This window comes from Centrocercus urophasianus, unplaced genomic scaffold, assembly GCF_019232065.1.
Source record: "Centrocercus urophasianus isolate 14NV4802_14NV808 unplaced genomic scaffold, USGS_Curo_1.0 seq_26, whole genome shotgun sequence".
Lineage (NCBI taxonomy): Eukaryota > Metazoa > Chordata > Aves > Galliformes > Phasianidae > Centrocercus > Centrocercus urophasianus.
In genome coordinates, this window is record NW_024884822.1 from 9,895,747 (window position 1) to 9,912,714 (window position 16,968).

The 16,968-nt window shown below is 45.6% G+C and overlaps 2 protein-coding genes across 8 annotated transcripts in view; one reads left to right on the top strand and one right to left on the bottom strand.

The window, feature by feature from the left end:
• Positions 1–98, bottom strand: part of CNOT8 (CCR4-NOT transcription complex subunit 8) — a 6,858-nt gene extending 6,760 nt beyond the window's left edge. The window contains exon 1 of the mRNA XM_042826673.1: positions 76–98. The gene's annotated coding sequence lies outside the window, so the exon portion shown is untranslated. The remainder of the gene's footprint in view (positions 1–75) is intronic.
• The window catches only part of FAXDC2 (fatty acid hydroxylase domain containing 2), a 16,062-nt gene extending 636 nt beyond the window's left edge, over positions 1–15,426 (top strand). The window contains exons 1-11 of one of the 7 annotated variants that reach the window (XM_042826666.1): positions 629–2,745; positions 2,831–2,960; positions 5,439–5,500; positions 6,679–6,726; positions 9,393–9,484; positions 9,588–9,691; positions 10,410–10,531; positions 10,883–11,088; positions 11,952–12,057; positions 12,788–12,954; positions 14,120–15,425. In XM_042826666.1, the coding sequence (XP_042682600.1) occupies positions 6,679–6,726; positions 9,393–9,484; positions 9,588–9,691; positions 10,410–10,531; positions 10,883–11,088; positions 11,952–12,057; positions 12,788–12,954; positions 14,120–14,276 (1,002 nt within the window). In that variant the 5' untranslated portion in view covers positions 629–2,745; positions 2,831–2,960; positions 5,439–5,500 and the 3' untranslated portion in view covers positions 14,277–15,425. Of the gene's footprint in view, positions 1–628; positions 2,961–5,438; positions 5,501–6,678; positions 6,727–9,392; positions 9,485–9,587; positions 9,692–10,409; positions 10,532–10,882; positions 11,089–11,951; positions 12,058–12,787; positions 12,955–14,119 lie in introns of those variants that run through there. The other 6 variants (XM_042826667.1, XM_042826668.1, XM_042826669.1 and 3 more) reach the window with 6 other exon arrangements.
• The last annotated feature ends 1,542 nt before the right edge of the window (positions 15,427–16,968 follow it).

A 16,968-nucleotide genomic window follows, 5' to 3' on the forward strand; every position in this document is an offset into this window, starting at 1 on the left:
TCCCGAGCCCCGCCCGTCCCCCACCGCTCGTCCGCTCCGCCGCTCCCCATCGCTTTCCCCTCCCCCAAGCGCTACCTGCCCGGAAGCTGGGGCCGGGCCTCTCGCCTCCGCGCAGGCGCGATGACGCCTCCGGCTGAGGCAGGATTTCCGGGTTGGCTCCCGGCTCTCGCGAGAGTTATGGCAAAACCGCAGCGGCGCGGTACGTTGCGGCTCGCGCCTGGCGCGCGCTCCCGCAGAGGGGACGGAAACGGAGGGGGCGGGGAAGCCGGAGCGCCACGCGGGGTTCTGCCCGCGGCGCGCATGCGCAAAGCCGTGTCCTTGTCGCGCGCCCCGCCCGGCTGTGGGCTCGCGGCGCGAAGTGCGTGACGTGGCGGCGCGTGCTGTTACGTGGCGTGCTGTAATGCAGCGTGCTGCTATTGCTGTAATGCAGCGTGCTGTCACTGCTGTTATTGCAGCGTGCTGTTAATACAGCGTGCTGTTACTGCTGTTATTGCAGCGTTCTGCTATTGCTATAATGCAGCATGCTGTTACTGCTGCTATTGCAGCGTTCTGCTATTGCTGTAATGCAGCGTACTGTTACTGCTGCTATTGCAGCGTTCTGCTATTGCTGTAATGCAGCGTGCTGTTAATACAGCGTGCTGTTACTGCTGTTAATGTAGCGTGCTGCTATTGCTGTTATGCGGCGTGCTGCACGCTCGGGTGTCCGGGATGTGCTGCTTGTCCGTGCTCAGGAGCCGCTGTCCGTCTGCTCACGGCTGTTATTCCGCATTTCTGCTGCTGCTTCGGAGCGGTTGTCTGTGCACCTTTGGGTTCATTTCCCCGCGTGCCCTCAGCTGCCTGCTCACCATTTCCATAAAAGTACCCAGGAAAACACCTTGGCAGCTCTTACACATCAGGCATTGTTCAGCACCTCGGCTTTAGTCCTCATACCTCAGCAGAAAAAGCTCTGACAGTGCTGCTTTGCTAAAGGCTGCTCTCTTATCGATTAACCTTGGAGCTGTCAGCATTCTGAAGTTTATTTTGATTCGCCGTTTATCTCCACGGTCGATAGTTGGCGTTTTGCATGCTCGGCTCGGATCTGCGGTCGCTGCTGTAATGTATGCCATGTGCTGCATTTGCAGAAAGGTCTCTGTCACCTCTAGCAAAGAGCAAATCCCATTCTTGCGTTGCTCAGAGCTCAGCCTTTGTCTCACACTGGAGTGTTTTTGGTGAACGTGCAGCTCAGGGCGCAGCCTGGCCAGCGAACAGCTGTGTGTTCAGTGCTGTCCCGTGACCCGAACTGCGGTGAAAGCAAACGAAGACATCCTTTAAACTAATCTTAGAGGCTGTAAATCCTTCAGATAGAACCCATATCTCGATTGGACAGAGGTCAAAAAGAAACACCGACATCCGTGCAGTTCACTCTTATCAGCTACTTTAGCATATTGGATTAACAGTGCTACTAGAGCGAGACCAAGTCCAAATAACATGCTGGACAACCTTTATTCTCTTGAAATGCCAGTTTCCACTTCCTCCTTTGCACGTACCCAAATAGCTCGGAGGAATCACGTTGCTCCATATTAAGTCCATGATAAATAACAATTAGCAGCAACAGCTGAGAATTAAAAACTCTTTCCTCAGTAGGAAATACTTTGCGTTAGTCAAGAGAAAGTGTCAGTGGAAACAGTAGCAGTCTCAAATATGGAAATGAAGCAACAGGAATAGAGATGAAATGGCACGAGGCTGGGAGGAGAGTTAGGAATATTCCTTCCAGAAAAGGTTGCTTGATAAAAATATAATGGTAGGTACAAAAAAATCAGGCAGGGACAACAAGGCACCACCATTACTCGTGCTTGCAGATCACTGCAATTTTCACTACTGCTAGCTTGAAATTCTGCTTACAAAACAGCAGCATATATTGCTTCACTCATGAGGGGCTGAATGATGCTAACTGTGAGAGGAAGTGGTCCTCAATTTTCCTCGCATGGAAAAATAAACACGGTAAGTTATGTTAAGTAACACCCTCATTTCTCTGAGCTTAGTTTACAATAGGACACTGTATATTGGGCAAGTAGTACAGATCGGGGCCACATCTGCATAATAAAGACAACACTCCAGCACCTTACATCTTGCAATACTGTAATTACAGACTTCATGGTTGGTAAGCATATTTAAACACAACTGAGCCCAACCACATTTTAACCTATTTGCATTTCATCCTCACAGATAGAATCAATACCTGTAACTGTTTGATGTAGCGACAGCTGTTGCAGTTTATAGATTTAGTGAGACATGATGAAAGCTGGACTGCTGGGCTTTGCCAAACACCCCTGTAACTCACATGCGTTGAACAAATACACCTTTGACCCATTCAGTTGCATTGGCATCAGCTACTTTGTGCTGAAAACATGAGTTCATGCCTAGTAGAAACGACTTATCTTTAAGGTAGAGCTGTCTTTTTTATTCTCAATACACTCTTGATGAAAAACTCTTACCTGCAGAGCTGTATGCTGAGCGCTGGACTGAGCGACAGCATGTGCACACGCACAGGGAGCAGTGCCAGCACTAACAGTGACACAGTGCTGACTTCACATGACTCGTCTGGGAGGGGACAGCCAACTCCTGCCTGGAAACACCCCGGTGCCTAAACCCTCATAAAGTTTCCGCAGCAGTAGTGAAAGGTGAGGAGTTGTGCTCTGAGCAGAAACAAAGGACCTCTCCTAGGCTACAGCCAGCGGGAGGTGAGCAAAGAGACTGAGCTCAAAGGTACTGTGGCTTGAAAATACCTGATTGAAACTGAAGAAATAACTAAAAGGCACTGCCATGTGTGTGTTTAAAATACAATTGTAAGCTTTTCTAGGAACTGTAATTGCCTTCTGAGCTATGCAGAGCTTGGCACGATAGGAGACCCACCAGACACAACATCTAGTCCCGTATCTGACTGTACAGTGTGGCTGATGTGCAGCTTTTGTGGAGAGCAGGTAGGTTGTCCTTACATTTTCTTTTATAGGTTTTGTACTTTTGCAGAGAAGTGGAAGACAAGGTGGTTTGCCACACTGGCCGTGTACTGTAAAGGTTGATTCCAGCGAAGTAATAAAATAGAAGATTCAAGCAAGAGGGAAAAAGGAGTCCCAAGCAGCTGGGCTGGCAGCCAGTCCATCACTGCAGACATCTCCAGTTATTCCTGCCAGCAGCAGGAGCACAATACTGGGTGCAGTACAAGGGGAAGTGGGCACTGGTGCAGTCTCAGCATGGGACTGTCTGGGCAACAAGAAATGTAAGGGGGCATGAATAATAATAATAATAATAATAATAATAATGTAAATTTTTAATACAAAAAATATCTTTTTTATCAAAGTTTTCTAATAGTTTGTTTGGTTGTTTTTCTTTTCTGTTGATGTTAAGCATTTTAGAACATGGCCTGGACAAGCTAGTGCTTTCTGATAGCTGAAATGTAAAAGACGAAGCAGAGCTCATACTTAGTTGTTGGAGAAATGATGAAGTACGTGGAAATAAAAGAAATAGTTTGTGTTGGAATTCTTTACTGCCTAAAGCCAGAAAAGCATTGATTTACAGTTTCGTTTGGATCAAACTTTGTGTTAACGAGTCAGAGATAACTTCAAAGGAACTTCTATTTTAAACAGCACCGGTTCTGTCTAATGCTTGCAAATAGCTGCAGACAGCTGAGGTCTTCACTGATTGCTTCAGGGCTGTATAACATGCCAAAAGAGATCAGTGCCAAGCAGTTGGAAGGACCTTTTGTTTGCTCAAACAGCCATGGTTACATGAATGCTTCTGTTAACATACCTGGTGCATTCTGAATCAGAAAAGATAATTGGCATAAAGAGAGCAATGGAGGAAAACACAATCCATCAAAATGTATCTTGTTTTAGTGGAAATAGCATGAAGTGTTTCTGTCAATAAAGGTAGAATATTGAGATTTTGGGGAGAGGGAGGGTAAGCAGAAATGGCAGTGCTGTTTCAAAACAGAAGGTTTTGCTCAATGGCTCCTGGGATAAAATAATCCCGTGATTATTTAAAAAAATAGGAGGAATAGAAACTTATTTACAGACCCACAGAAAGTGGGGCTCAGCCAAGCAATGGCTTTCTCTTCCCAGCAACTCCAAGCAGAGGTGCATTCTCCACTGTGCCTTTTGCGTGCAAAGATGCAGCACTGCTGTACGGAGCTGCTGATGGTAACTGAGACATCTGCACCTCTCAGATCCAGTGCTGTCTGTTACAAGATCGTCTGGGAGTGCAATAATCTCTTACCACAGTCACTATGGCCAGCACTATTTACTGTCCTGTCACAGCAGAATAATTTCATTGTGCTGTTTTCTGTCTCTGCTGGGTGGTTGTAGAGAAGTTAGCGAGGCATACAACAAAAGGACAAGGGACATGAGTTACAAGGGGCATTCTGACTAGATATTAGGAAAAAAATACAGGAGAGGTAGTCCAACACCAGAACAGATTTCACACAGGAGCTGTGGAGTCTCCCTCCGTGTGGATGCTCAGAGCTCAGCCCAAGGCTCTCAGCAACCTGATCTAACTTTGTAGTTGGTTTTGTACTGAGCAAGATGTTGGACCAAGTCTCTTCCAAGTGAAATTGGGTTGTTATTTTATGTAGTGAAGTAAAACATCCTTAAAGAGTAAGGAAAGTGTTGGAACAGGGACTGGAATGGCTCAAAGCACCATGAATGAATGGGTTATTCATTTATTCATTTGACGTGTTTCAACCTCAGTGGTGTTTTCATAGAGATAATCAGCACTCCTGCAGAGGACCTGTGTGACAAGATGAGAGCACACTGTGTATTGCATAACATAAACTCCTTCATCAAGATCAGGAGGTCTTTGCAATGAAGATAAGATCAGTTTGTCCCATGGCAAGTTATTTATGATGTTCTCTCCAGACCAGCATGTTATTTGTTATTGTAACTCCTAGGATATAGTGTTCTCCATCAGGTGTATTGTAGTCCCAGTATATTTTACCAGTGAAGTTCTGGTTGGCAAATTTGATGCAGAGGGGGAAAAAAATCAGAAGTTCTCATAGAGTAGTTCTGTTAGCTCACAAAATCTCATAGTGAGGAGCTTTCTTCTCATCTTCCCATTGGAATATTTACAACTCCAGTGTTGAAATACAGGGTTGGGAATTAGGGCTTGTGGTTCCACGTCAGATCTCTTCTTGTCTTCTTGTCTTTTTGTCTTTTTTCTTTTTTCTTCCCAGAACTGTTTCACCTCAGTAGTTTGGTGGACTGGCCTCATCTTTTTCTGTCCTTGAGTGAGCAGGGATACAAGTAGGAGGAAGGAGTCCAGTTTTTCTCTCTGCTGCCCATTGATCTGCAGACTAATCTATTGTAGGGAAACAGAGCTGGAAACACTTGAATAGACAGAGTCACATTTGTGAGGCTGTACTCAGAAAGTCCAGTCTCCTGGATAACATGATGGTTTCTTTTTGGCAGTGTATTCCTCCTTTCTGAAACACTGCAAGAATACTCCCAAGACGCTCGCTATCATCACAAAGGTAACGAAACATCATCTCTCTAATTAGCCATTTTCTAACTGTTTGTACCTTATACAGGTGCCTTGGAGTCTTCTTTGTACACTCCTTTGTTACCTTAGGTAACATAGTTTATTATTAAGCACAACTTATTGAAGCACAACATTGTCTGTGCTTCATTATTGTTCCAAGTATGAAAAGCAAAACAGCTCGAATTGTGCCATGCTCAGTAAATCTGTAATTCCTGTTATTAGAATTCACGTGCTTTTTTCTTAATGTCTGTGTGAAACCAAGAAAACCTTATGGAATGTTCTCTTAGCTTTCGCCAATTACAGTTTATGATAAGAGTACAGCAATATGAAAACAGCTACGCAATATTCCCTATGGCAGGCACAGCACACCTCCTGAAACTGATCTTTCTGTGGCCAAGGAGAGCAGTTCAGACCCAGCAGCTCCTTCAACCTTGTGCTCGATGCTTTCCTTTTTTTCTCTGCTGAATTCAGAGGTGACAATCAACAGTCCAGTCGGAGCCAAACGCAAGGAGGTCTATCGTGAGGCAGCCACCTGCCCTTCAGGTTTTAATCCTGAAACTGACAGCTGTTTCAGTCATTATCAACCACGGCTGGACTTAAAGCAGTGATGATTTTCTCACCATGCTCTGGGGCTGTATCTTCCAGTTCCTCTGCCACGTGGGTGAGGGCTGCACGGTGCTCTGCTGCATTAATACTTCATGGCACAAGCTCACATTGTAGTAGTCAGGTTTTTTGGTTTTCATCGATGTCAGTTTAGCAGCATTCCTGCCTTATAGTAGAGCAGTCGTCTCATGTCATCGTTTGCTTGTCAGCCTTTGCAGGGCAGTTCCTACAGAGTGCAGCGTGTTTCTGGGACAGATTGAGGGAGAGAGCTGTACTGCAGCACACCAGCTTTGGTTTGGGCTGTTCTTCCATTTTAGTTTGCTACCCTTACATCCCCATCAGCATTATGGTAAAACACTTAACTCACTTCAGGAAATAAGGGAACTTTTGTAAGGCTTTCTATAGAGATTTTTTTTCTTGTACAATAGTGAAGGATGGACAGGGCACAGAGAGTAAATACCTCAGTTTTGCAACTAAACTTGCAGATGAAGTGATTTGCTGTTGTTAGTGGTGCATTCTTCCACCCTGCAGCTGTACAAAGCTCACTCAGCTCACTTCTTATTTCAGATGAAGAGAGACTCTGGGTATTCCACCATGGCTGCACATCAGGAGCAGGTAAAGACTCAAAGTCCATCTTTTAAAGGAAGTGTTGAGCAGGTGCCTCGGAAAGCTGGATGAGCTGAATAACATTCTAAGAGCAGCAACACACTCATCAACTCTGACCACTTCAGCACAATTAGGAGGTCATCACTCATCATACGGAAACATTTTCCCAGCATTTTTTCCTCCCAGTGAACCGCAGCCGTGGCGCTGAGTGGTGAAAAGCCTCTTATTGTTGCTTGCATGGCAAGATACCATAATATTCCACATAGCCAGAAACTGTGCCACCTGACTGTGCCCAGTGCCAGAAGTGGTGCTGCTGAACAGCCTGGTTCCCAGCTGGTGTGCCCCAGTCTCTTTACCTTGCAGGTAGGAACTCCAATTGGCACTCCAGCTATTTAGCAAATTGTACAAGGCCTTTGATCAGTGGGTCAGAGTTTGGAAACCTCTCTGGAGGTGTTGCTTGCACGAAGAGAAACAGGGTGTTAGCACTTGGACTTGATGAACAAGATTTTTTTTTAATGTGAACTTCTCTGTCCCCGCAGCTCATGTAATTATAGTGCATGGGATTCATTCATGTAATCACTTCCTCGCGTGTGGTAAAAGCACAGCCTCCAAACAAAACAGTTTCTATCAGAAAGCTTTGAAAATAGCTGAAGTGCTGAACTTTGGCTGCTCCCCGTCCTGCCTCAAAGCAGGTGGATCAGGATCATTCATTTTTGTGGATCATTCATTTTTGAGAATCTTTGAGATCTTCAGCTGGAGGACACTCAAGAATCAAATGTCATTTGGTCTAACTAAGAATTCCAACCCTCTAAAACTTGGGAGCTTTTCTTTGGTGTGTCTGTCATCTCAGGAGAAAGAAGGATTTGTAGGACAGAGTTCTGATAAAAGACTCAAAGTATTTTACGGCTTTTTATACTTTTTTTTTCCCCCTGAAGAATACCCAGATGGTGCTTCAGGCTTTAAAGATTCAGAAATCCTTATCTACTATCAGCATACATTACTGTAACATGGACAACGTGGATACAACTGGAAGCGTGTGACCTGGGAGAGCAAACGTCCAGCCCCGAACCCAGCACGCACTGTGTGGAGCTGGGACAGGTGGCTTTTGCCAGCCTTGCATTCCTGGTGGAGTCACCCACTGATAATGCTGGCAAATGATTGTATTGCTTTTAGAGTAGGCCTGTAGGGCTCACTGCCACGAAGCTGTAGGGCAGGAGTCCAGGAAATGACTTTCTCCTCAGTTGCCAGCTTGACAAAAACTGAGATGATAGGAATAAATGTTTGCTTCAGTGAGGAGAGTTTCATTGCTAACGAGCAAAGTTCTGTCCTGGGACGGATAAACATTGCTGACAAGTTCTGGGCAATGTTTAATATTCTGTAGCTGATACAGAACCCAAAAGAGCTCCTAATGCTGAGAGCTGTGTTGAGAGGGTTCCTCCGTATTGCATTACCCAAAACACACCTGCATTCAACAGCTACTCCTGAGCTGCCTCTCTTGTTTGTCCTCTCTGCTGGGAGAGGACCAGGACAGCAGCTATGAATCATGCTATTTTTACTCCAGTCTGTTTTTACAGCACAATGTACAAATGAAAACAGGAAGGACAGAGTTACACACAAGGCACTACCTGGTTATTACACTGTATAGTTTTGAATTGCATTTGTTTTTTAGCCATCCTGCCAATAAAGATAATGTATACTCACCTGAGAAAACTCAAACTAAGATTTCTGAACTCCAGAGTCAATTCCAACCGGGGCTATGCTAGAAGACAAATCGTTAATTATGTATTTGTCGCATATTTGATAAATATTTTAAAATATTTACTCAATCTATTTCAATATATTTGTTCAACTATATTGAATACTGCTTTCTGAATATTCCTATTCCTAAAATCAAAAGGACTCTGATAATTTCCTCATTGTTGCTTTGTGAAGTTCAAGTCCTTACTGTGGTAAAGGATCACGTTAACATCGCAGTGCTCTCCCACTGCACGCAGGGAGATTCCACCAGCAAATAACATTTCTGTGACTGAGAGCAAGGATTTAGAGAATGCTGTACTTTCAAGAAGCTGCGTGTTTTAACTCCTTGTTGTTGTGCAGTTGTTCTGTATAGGTGGCACATGGTGCCTTCCAGACCAGCTGTACTCCCAGTATTAGAACTGAGTTCTATCTGTGATGGGCGAAAGGCACAGCACAAGGCAACGTAACGTCCTGTGTTAGACCTCTGTTATGGGGGAAAGGATAAGCTTCTGAGCACGAGTCTGTCTTTAGAACCAGTCTTCAAAGCTGAAAAGGGAGCTGAGACAGTAGCTCCAGATGACCTGAGCACAGCAGTTCGTCGTGACTGCAGGGGGAAAGCCCATTGCATGCTGGCAGGAAGAACAGACTGGTGGGGTGGCAGAGGTGCTGTGATGCAGCAGCATTCCTTACCCCTCATCTTCCATTTCTAGTGTTCTGAGTTGTCCAGAAGCCCTTTGTAGCACAGTTCAGGTACTGAGAAATCTATCCAATAAAAATGGGGAGAGAAAATTCCATGGTCCTTAACAGCTGTTATCGTGTTCTTCAGAGTGTAAAACAATACAGGCTGACATAAGACAACCTGTACCACGTACGTTTCAAAGACAAAAGCTCTAGTATAGCACAGCAGCGTGAACTTAACTCTCATTGCTTGTGCACAGGAAGAGAAGCTCTGGGCTGCTGTGAAGATGTCTGCCCTTGTCCTTGGCTCAGCCCTGCTCATATTCACTGCCTTAATGAACTCTGTTTCTTGGTAAGATTGCTCAGACAAAAGAGGCTTGAGGAGAAGTGTTTTTGTGTAGAGGGGATAAATGGGCTGTGAACAGACGAGTGACTAAGAACATTTGTTCCCACAGGTGCGTGCAAAAGATCTGGGATGCTTCAGGCTACTTTTGGCAGACAACATGGCTGAAGCTTTACTACCTGTTTGAGGGAAGGGAATGGTCACTTTTCCTCTTTGGTGAGTTCCTCAGGTTTACAACCCTTTGCTGTGCTAAGAACCATCCATGCAGTGCATCTAAACTGGAACATGGGTGTGCCATCCTCAACTCACTGAGAACACACGTAGCCTTCCATGCCAGCTACAGCTGATGGCACATCCGTGCTGCTTTGGAGTGGTTCCTCATTAGACCCATTACACAGGTTAAGAATTTGATCTTTTTGCTGCTGCTGAAAGCATAGAAATGGCTTCCTTACGTAGACATGCTCTTTGCTCCTGTGAGAAATGAATGACTCAGTAGAACTAATTTCTGAAAGTTGAAGTAAAATTAGTGAATTTCACGCTTGCTGTAGTGCGTACACAACCCTTCTCCAGCTGTGATTAACTGCTGGTGAACAGGCTTAGCAGGGATGTTGCAAGGTCCCAAGAATCAACTCAAACTTATCCAACGTGTATTTAAAACATCAACCATGAGGTAGTTCCCCATTCTCCCAGAAAAGCCCACAGTTTTGGCAAATTTTAGCCTATGGGGCATTTATGCAGTTTAATTTCCTCACCATTCCCTAGATCTAAACTGGGTTTCAGAACCTGCTCGTTCTATTTTAAAGCATCACAGTGCAGGGGACCCAGCACACATAGCTCCTAGTGAAGTCCTCTGGATACAATTACTTTTTCTTTTTTTTTAATCTGTCCACAGCTCCCAAGGTATTTAAGTATCTGTCTCTTCCTCACGTCACAGGGGCTGCATTGGTTCCTAGCCTTGCTTTTTGGTGCTTCAATGGAATCCTTATGGTGGCTGATGTAACAGGAAAGCCAACTTTCATTACTCGGTATCGCATTCAGCTGGGCAAGAATGATCCTGTAAGTATTTCTGTGTGCTGCTTCTGCTGGCTAAATACTTCTTGCAGTCTGTTAGGTCAGGAAAGGGGAGAAGAAGCACTTATGCTTTTCTCTTCCAAGCAGATAGCTCCCTTTTCAGCTTTGAAGACTGATTCTAAAGACAGGCTCATGTGCTAAGTATTGTGTATCTATTGCAGAGGAAGGCAGTTCTTGTAATTAGGCTGCTGATCAGGTCTTGATAGCCTGCTTGCTAACAAGTTGATCCTACAGCTACCTAATGAAAGCAGCCAACAAATCTCAAAGCTCTTTGTCTTCCAGCTTAAAGCCACTGTGCTTCTGATACAGCCCGGAATCCTGACTTCTTTTTTGCAGGTGGACACGCAGAAATTGCGACAAGCCATCTACACAGCGCTGTTTAATCAGTTCTTTGTCTCCCTTCCCATGCTCGTGCCCATGTTCTATGTAATGAAATGGTGGGGCAACACCTTCAGCAAGGAATTACCCACTTTCCAATGGTTTCTTGTGGAGCTGAGCATCTTTACCTTAATAGAGGAAATCCTCTTCTATTATTCACACAGGTGAGCCGAGCACAGATCAGGACTCTGGTTTGTGCCCATGCTGTTAAGCTTATACCCATCTCTTGAAACAGGAATGGTCCTGGTTCACCCTCTTCCATCAGTCTTGTATTTAACCCATCCTTATTGCTTGAGGCTTAGCTGCTGCAATGCTGCTAGGAACTACAGGGAGCAAAAAATGGGTAAAAACTACAGAAATGGCAGCTTAGGAAGAGAAAAAGAGCTATTTTATTTGAAAAGAGGAGAACGGGAGCATCCTGAAAGAAAAAAAGCTTAAGAATTCAGAGACTGATGTCCTCTTCACCTGAACAGCACCTACAAAACATAGCCTAGCTTCCAACAACACTACAGGCATTCTGACCATTTACTCCAGTAGTAGAAGATAAAATTGAAGCAAGGAAGGAGAAAGTCTGCAAGACCATGCAGAAGCAAGCGCAGCATTCTCAGAAATACAGAGATTTCCCTTTTGGGCAATGGTGAAAGAAAACACAAGAGGACATTTCTTACTAAGGGCCCAGGAAACTTAAAATCCTGTCTCTAATTGCTGCCAGTCGGAAAAGTCAGAATATGGAGAATAAGAAGTGAGTCTTTCACTAAAACGTGCTCCCAAGTCTGAGCAAATCAGTCTTTCATAGACTTGGTTTTATGGGATGTATCAGAACTTAAGTTTAACATCAACCAGCAGACAGTGAAACCATTGGATGAGGGCTGATGCTAACAAGAGGAAACCACAGATCCTACACTGCCACTCCCAGCTCTAAGATCTGTTTTAGATGGACACAAGCAAGTCTCTGGGACATGTTCTGTTACTCTGCATTCCTTTCTTATGGGGTGCAAAACTACATTTCTTCTTTTTCTCTACTTAGGCTCGTTCATCTCCCACTCCTGTACAAGCACATCCACAAGAAGCACCACGAATGGACAGCCCCCATTGGCGTGGTCTCCATTTATGCTCACCCATTAGAACACATAGTAAGTGGATTCTCCCATGCTCACCTTCCACTTCCCTGCATGGAGGGCAGTTTCCATGGGATGAGGAGCAGCGGTAAGGGATGCAGAGCAAATGCTTCCTTGGAATCTTCTTTCTTAGAAGAAGCTAAGCTGCATTACCAGGAAGCCTAGCTGTAGAAGTGCTGCAGTGCCTGTTTGCACTGCACCTCACCAGCTTTGAAAGCACAAATCCAAGGGCCTCAGGTAGGTAAGGAAAAGTCTGAATGGTGTTTCCTTGAGCACAGAGCTTCCACTTCTAAATACCATCTCCTGTTAATAAGAGGCCCAAACTGCTCCAGCAGCTCTGAGAGTCTCCCTCTGACAGACTTTGGCTATAAGAATGACTTTTTGATGCAGTAAGCTTGTGATCTGGGCACTGACAGCTATTCGTGCCACTGGGAGGATGCAATCACATTGCTGCACGTGTCCACACATCACGTGGACTTAGAACCTTTTTACAGCTTGCTTTCCCAAGAATCTTTTATTGCAAGTTCAGAGATCTGGGGCTCTGACTGTATTCCACAGCGAGTAAACCTGAGTTGGCTCAGAGTACAATTGTATCTTTGATGATTATGTAGTTTTGGTATTTTCAGGTCTGCCCTTTATGCTGCTTGCACAAAACCAATAGACCCAGGTGAAACAGTTCAGCCCCTAAAGGACAGCCTGCTCGTTGTGGTCCCATTAACGAGGTGGTTCTACTTCTCTTTTCCAGCTCTCCAACACGCTGCCTGTCATGACTGGCCCAATGCTCATGGGGTCTCACATGGTTTCAATCACAGCGTGGTTCTCCCTTGCTCTTGTAACAACGAGCATTTCGCACTGCGGTTACCACCTGCCCTTCCTACCATCACCAGAATTCCACGACTTCCATCACCTCAAGTACGTCCCAGCTTCCCTTTCTCCTCCTTCCTGTGCCCTGTCACTGCCTGCAGACAAAGCTCCTTTCTGAGAGCCAAGTGATTTTCATCATTCACATACAAGCAGAGAAACCTATCCAGTTCACATAACAGCAGATGAGAATGCTGTCAGGTCTTAGAGCAGTTAAACAGAGCTTTGGTTTCCAAACCAAGCTGCCTTCCCGCACAACTGCCATCCACCTCACTGACATCTACCCTCCATCAGCTGACTTGGAGAGCTTATCTAAAGCACAAGCACAGCAGCCGAGTCCAAGTGTTTCAAGTGTCCTAAGGTGACACGGGAGGAAAGCACGGAGTGTCTGAAGTAGCAGCTATTACCTGGACGTTCCCCAGCACAAACACAGACAGTTCCATGCAAGGCTATTCCTGGAAGTTCAGAAGATAACTGTGTATGGTCTAGAATCAAAACAGAGCAGTGGCGAATCACAGGGCACAATAAATCTGCAGCAGGAGTCTCCCTGAATCTTTCCCGTACGCTGAGGTTAGTGATGTTGATCAGGTAATGCCTTGGCCAAACAGCCTCAGTTAACACTCCTTGGCAAAGGTTCCCAGCTCCTTTTTACACCAGAGAGAGTTAACTTTCAGTACAGCATTCAGGGATACTTACCAAAACAGAAGAAAAACAGTTTCCATCTCCCTGCTGTGCATTAAATTCATACAAACACTTCCTCAAGCAGTTTGCTTCTGCAGAAACAGAAGATGTGGTAGTTCTGATGCAACCTAAGTGCAAAGCAACACCCAAAACGTGGGCCCAGTTCTCGTTAACAGCCATTTCATCTGCAGCTCGGCTCAGATGCTGTCTGGGCAGAATGGCTGTGCCAGCATCTGCAGTGCTGGGAGCACAGCAGCTCCACGTCTCTGGGCAGCCTGGTCTCAAGAACATGGCAAGGTGGGTGCCCAGCTGCTTCCACAGCTCTGAGCTGCCTGGCAGTGGTTCAGGCAGTTGTTCAGTGCCACCATTCCTGGATAACGATGGATCGAGGGGTTCATCAGAGCTGTGAGGCAGACAGGTACAGCAGCAGCAATCAGGTGAATGGCTTATCAGAGCTCTGAAAGGAGATGGGAACAGGGAGGGTGAGGTAACTTCAGTAACTTCCAGTGATGTTTATTCTCCGTTTGACTTCCAGGTTCAACCAGTGTTATGGAGTCCTGGGAGTGTTGGATTATCTGCATGGAACAGATGATGTGTTCAGACAAAGCAAAGCCTACGAGAGACACAGGGTCCTCCTCAGCCTCACCCCGCTCTCCAAAAGCATCCCTGATATACCCAAGAGAGCAGGGTGAACCCTCCAGACTGCAGCTCCTGCAGAGCCCAGGGATAAGGAGAGGAAGAGACAATGATTTACACTAATATTTTACTTGTGAAACAAGTTATTATTCACACATAATGAATCTCAAAACTGAACTTAAACACAATACTTGAGATGACTTCATGTACTGCCTGTTATTCTCCACCTAAAGCATGAAAAAACAACTCTAGAAAGGTATTTCTAAACCACTGCACTACTTCTTGGTTCCAGCTGCCTGCATGTAAGATGAATTCTAGGCTACGTGGTTTCAAGACTTGCTGAATTTTCACTGTTAAGGTTATAGCTTCTCATAGACCATGTCATGGCTCCTTCCAGCAGCATTCTCTACCAATACCAGTAAGGTCACTGTAACTACATACACAGGAATCAAGCCCACATGGCTTCAGACATCCCCTTCATGCACGTAACAGGCCCGCTTTTCCTTCAGCAGTTTTTCCACTCTGTAAGATGCAGGTCTGATTTCAGGGCTGTTCATCCTCATCAACACTCCACAAACCAACCTCTGCAAATGTAGAGTTTCTCCCACAGGAAAGGTAAAGACATTTGGAGCTAAGATTATATAGGAGGAAACAAGAAGCCTCTCAGTCACTGTCCCCACAAGGAGGTCCCTTCAGCCTGAAATCCAACTGACAAGTCCTGCTACATCAGCTCCTACTTGCAAGCCTCGTGTGTCAGCTCATGGCAGCAGCTCTTCCTGCACTGTCCTCCAGATCCTCCAACCACCCTGCGCCAGCCAGCCCATCCGCAGAGCCTACAGCCCTCTGTGGAAAACACAATGGTTAGCACAACAGAAAACCCAAACTGCACTGTCTTTTGAAGTTTTTATTTTTATACATTTTTTTTTTGTATTAAAAAGGAAAAAGCATAATTACCACAAATTACAAAGGACTAAAGCATTACTAGAATAATGAATCACATCAGCCTAGAAAGCAGATACTCTGAATAATATTAATGTTATAATACAAGCTCTCATTCAAGTATTTTACATTTTTCTCTTTTCCTTTTATATGCGATGATGATCCTAGCACATGGGTCAAAGATTATGTACTATCGACAGAAGATGGATCATGTACAGCGGGCCATATTAACAAGATTTTCCTCCCAACTGATAAATGGTCTGTGATGAGTCATTTTAAGTTTGTCTCTACGATAAATGCGGCTGAAGAAGGTTGCACACACTTTCTAGTCTGGGGAACAGAAGGCTGAGGTTGGGATATAGCCAGTCTGAGAAGGGCCAGCACATCGAACCATCGCCCTGTTGTCCCAGCCACCGAGGCTGAGGTCTTACCCACGTGACCTGAGCGAGTCGGAGCAGGCAGGCAGAGCCTCCCCTGGGTACAACTCAGCGATGGTTTGTGAGATCCAAGGATTTCCAACCCCAGCAGGAGCGAATCAGGCTGGGAGAGGAAGGGGGGAGCAGGGCGGGCTGCCTTCCCTACGGGCATACATCTGCACCAGGGAGGCTCGGGGACCAAGTGCTGCAAGCACCCCTCCCATGACAGCTGTCACCGTCCCCAGCCCACCCACAAGACTGCCACTGGGAGATGGGGACAGGAGGGCAGCAAAGGCCTTGGGTGACCCAGAGTGCTGCAAAGGGGTGGTGGTACCTGGGTCGGTCCATGCTCTTCTGGAGCTCCCCACTGAGGGGATGTGCTTGTCACAGATACGTCGGTCCTATGTTCAAGTGTCTGCAGAAAGTGAAGCTGTAAACTACTCATTGAAATGCTGCCCTCCAGGCACCCACTCTGTGCCACTGAGATGAAAATTTGCTTTTTAAAAAAGTCATTCTACCTGTACTGGAAACTTTAAAAAAAAAAAAAGAAAAGAGTCAGTGAGGCATTTAACATCAAGTGTAGCAACCCTCTCTAAAAGAGCCTAGCATCCATTTCTAAACAGTGACAGTGACATAACCAGTCTCAGAGGAAACAGGAGAAAATAAGCATTGCAAACACAGCTTGCTACATTTACAGTTTTCTTTCTTTTTTTTTTTTTTTTTTTTTGTTTTCGTTTTGTTAATATATTTGGAAAGGCATTAACAGCTAAAGGCCCCCTCTGCACCGCCACGCTGAATGTGTGGACACGTGGCAGCATGCTGAGGTTCACAAATCATCGTTACAGTACAGTCACCAGCCTGAAGCAATGTGAGCAGTTGCCAAACCTCGAGGGAACCCATGGGCTACAGCAAAAAGCTGCTGACGGGGGGGTGCAGCAGGGAGAGGGACAGACAGGCAAATGGAGCAGCAGTACTATTATTATTATTATTATCTTTTTTTCCTTTCCCCCCCTCCCCCCCAAATGAACATATTAAGCAACAAAGTCTCCTCTGAAACACACCGTCCAGCTCTACTGCTGACCCCTGCCAGAGGTCTGGAGCTGCTGCGAGTGCCTGCAGCCATGCAGGGGTCAGCAAGTGGCATTGCAGTCACAGGAATAAGAGCACCTGATTGCTCAGATGGTTATAACAATTTTAAAAAAATCATTGTATATGATCGTGATGAAGCATCCAAACTAAAAGCAAGGCCAGAATCCTTCCTCAGCAGGAGGACAAGAGGGATCCAAGCAAAACCACACTCTGGACAGCTGTCCTATTTCCCTGGGGCGGAGTGAGCCACGAGCGACGCCTGATGCACAGTGCCTGATGCACAGTGCCTGATGCACAGTGCCTG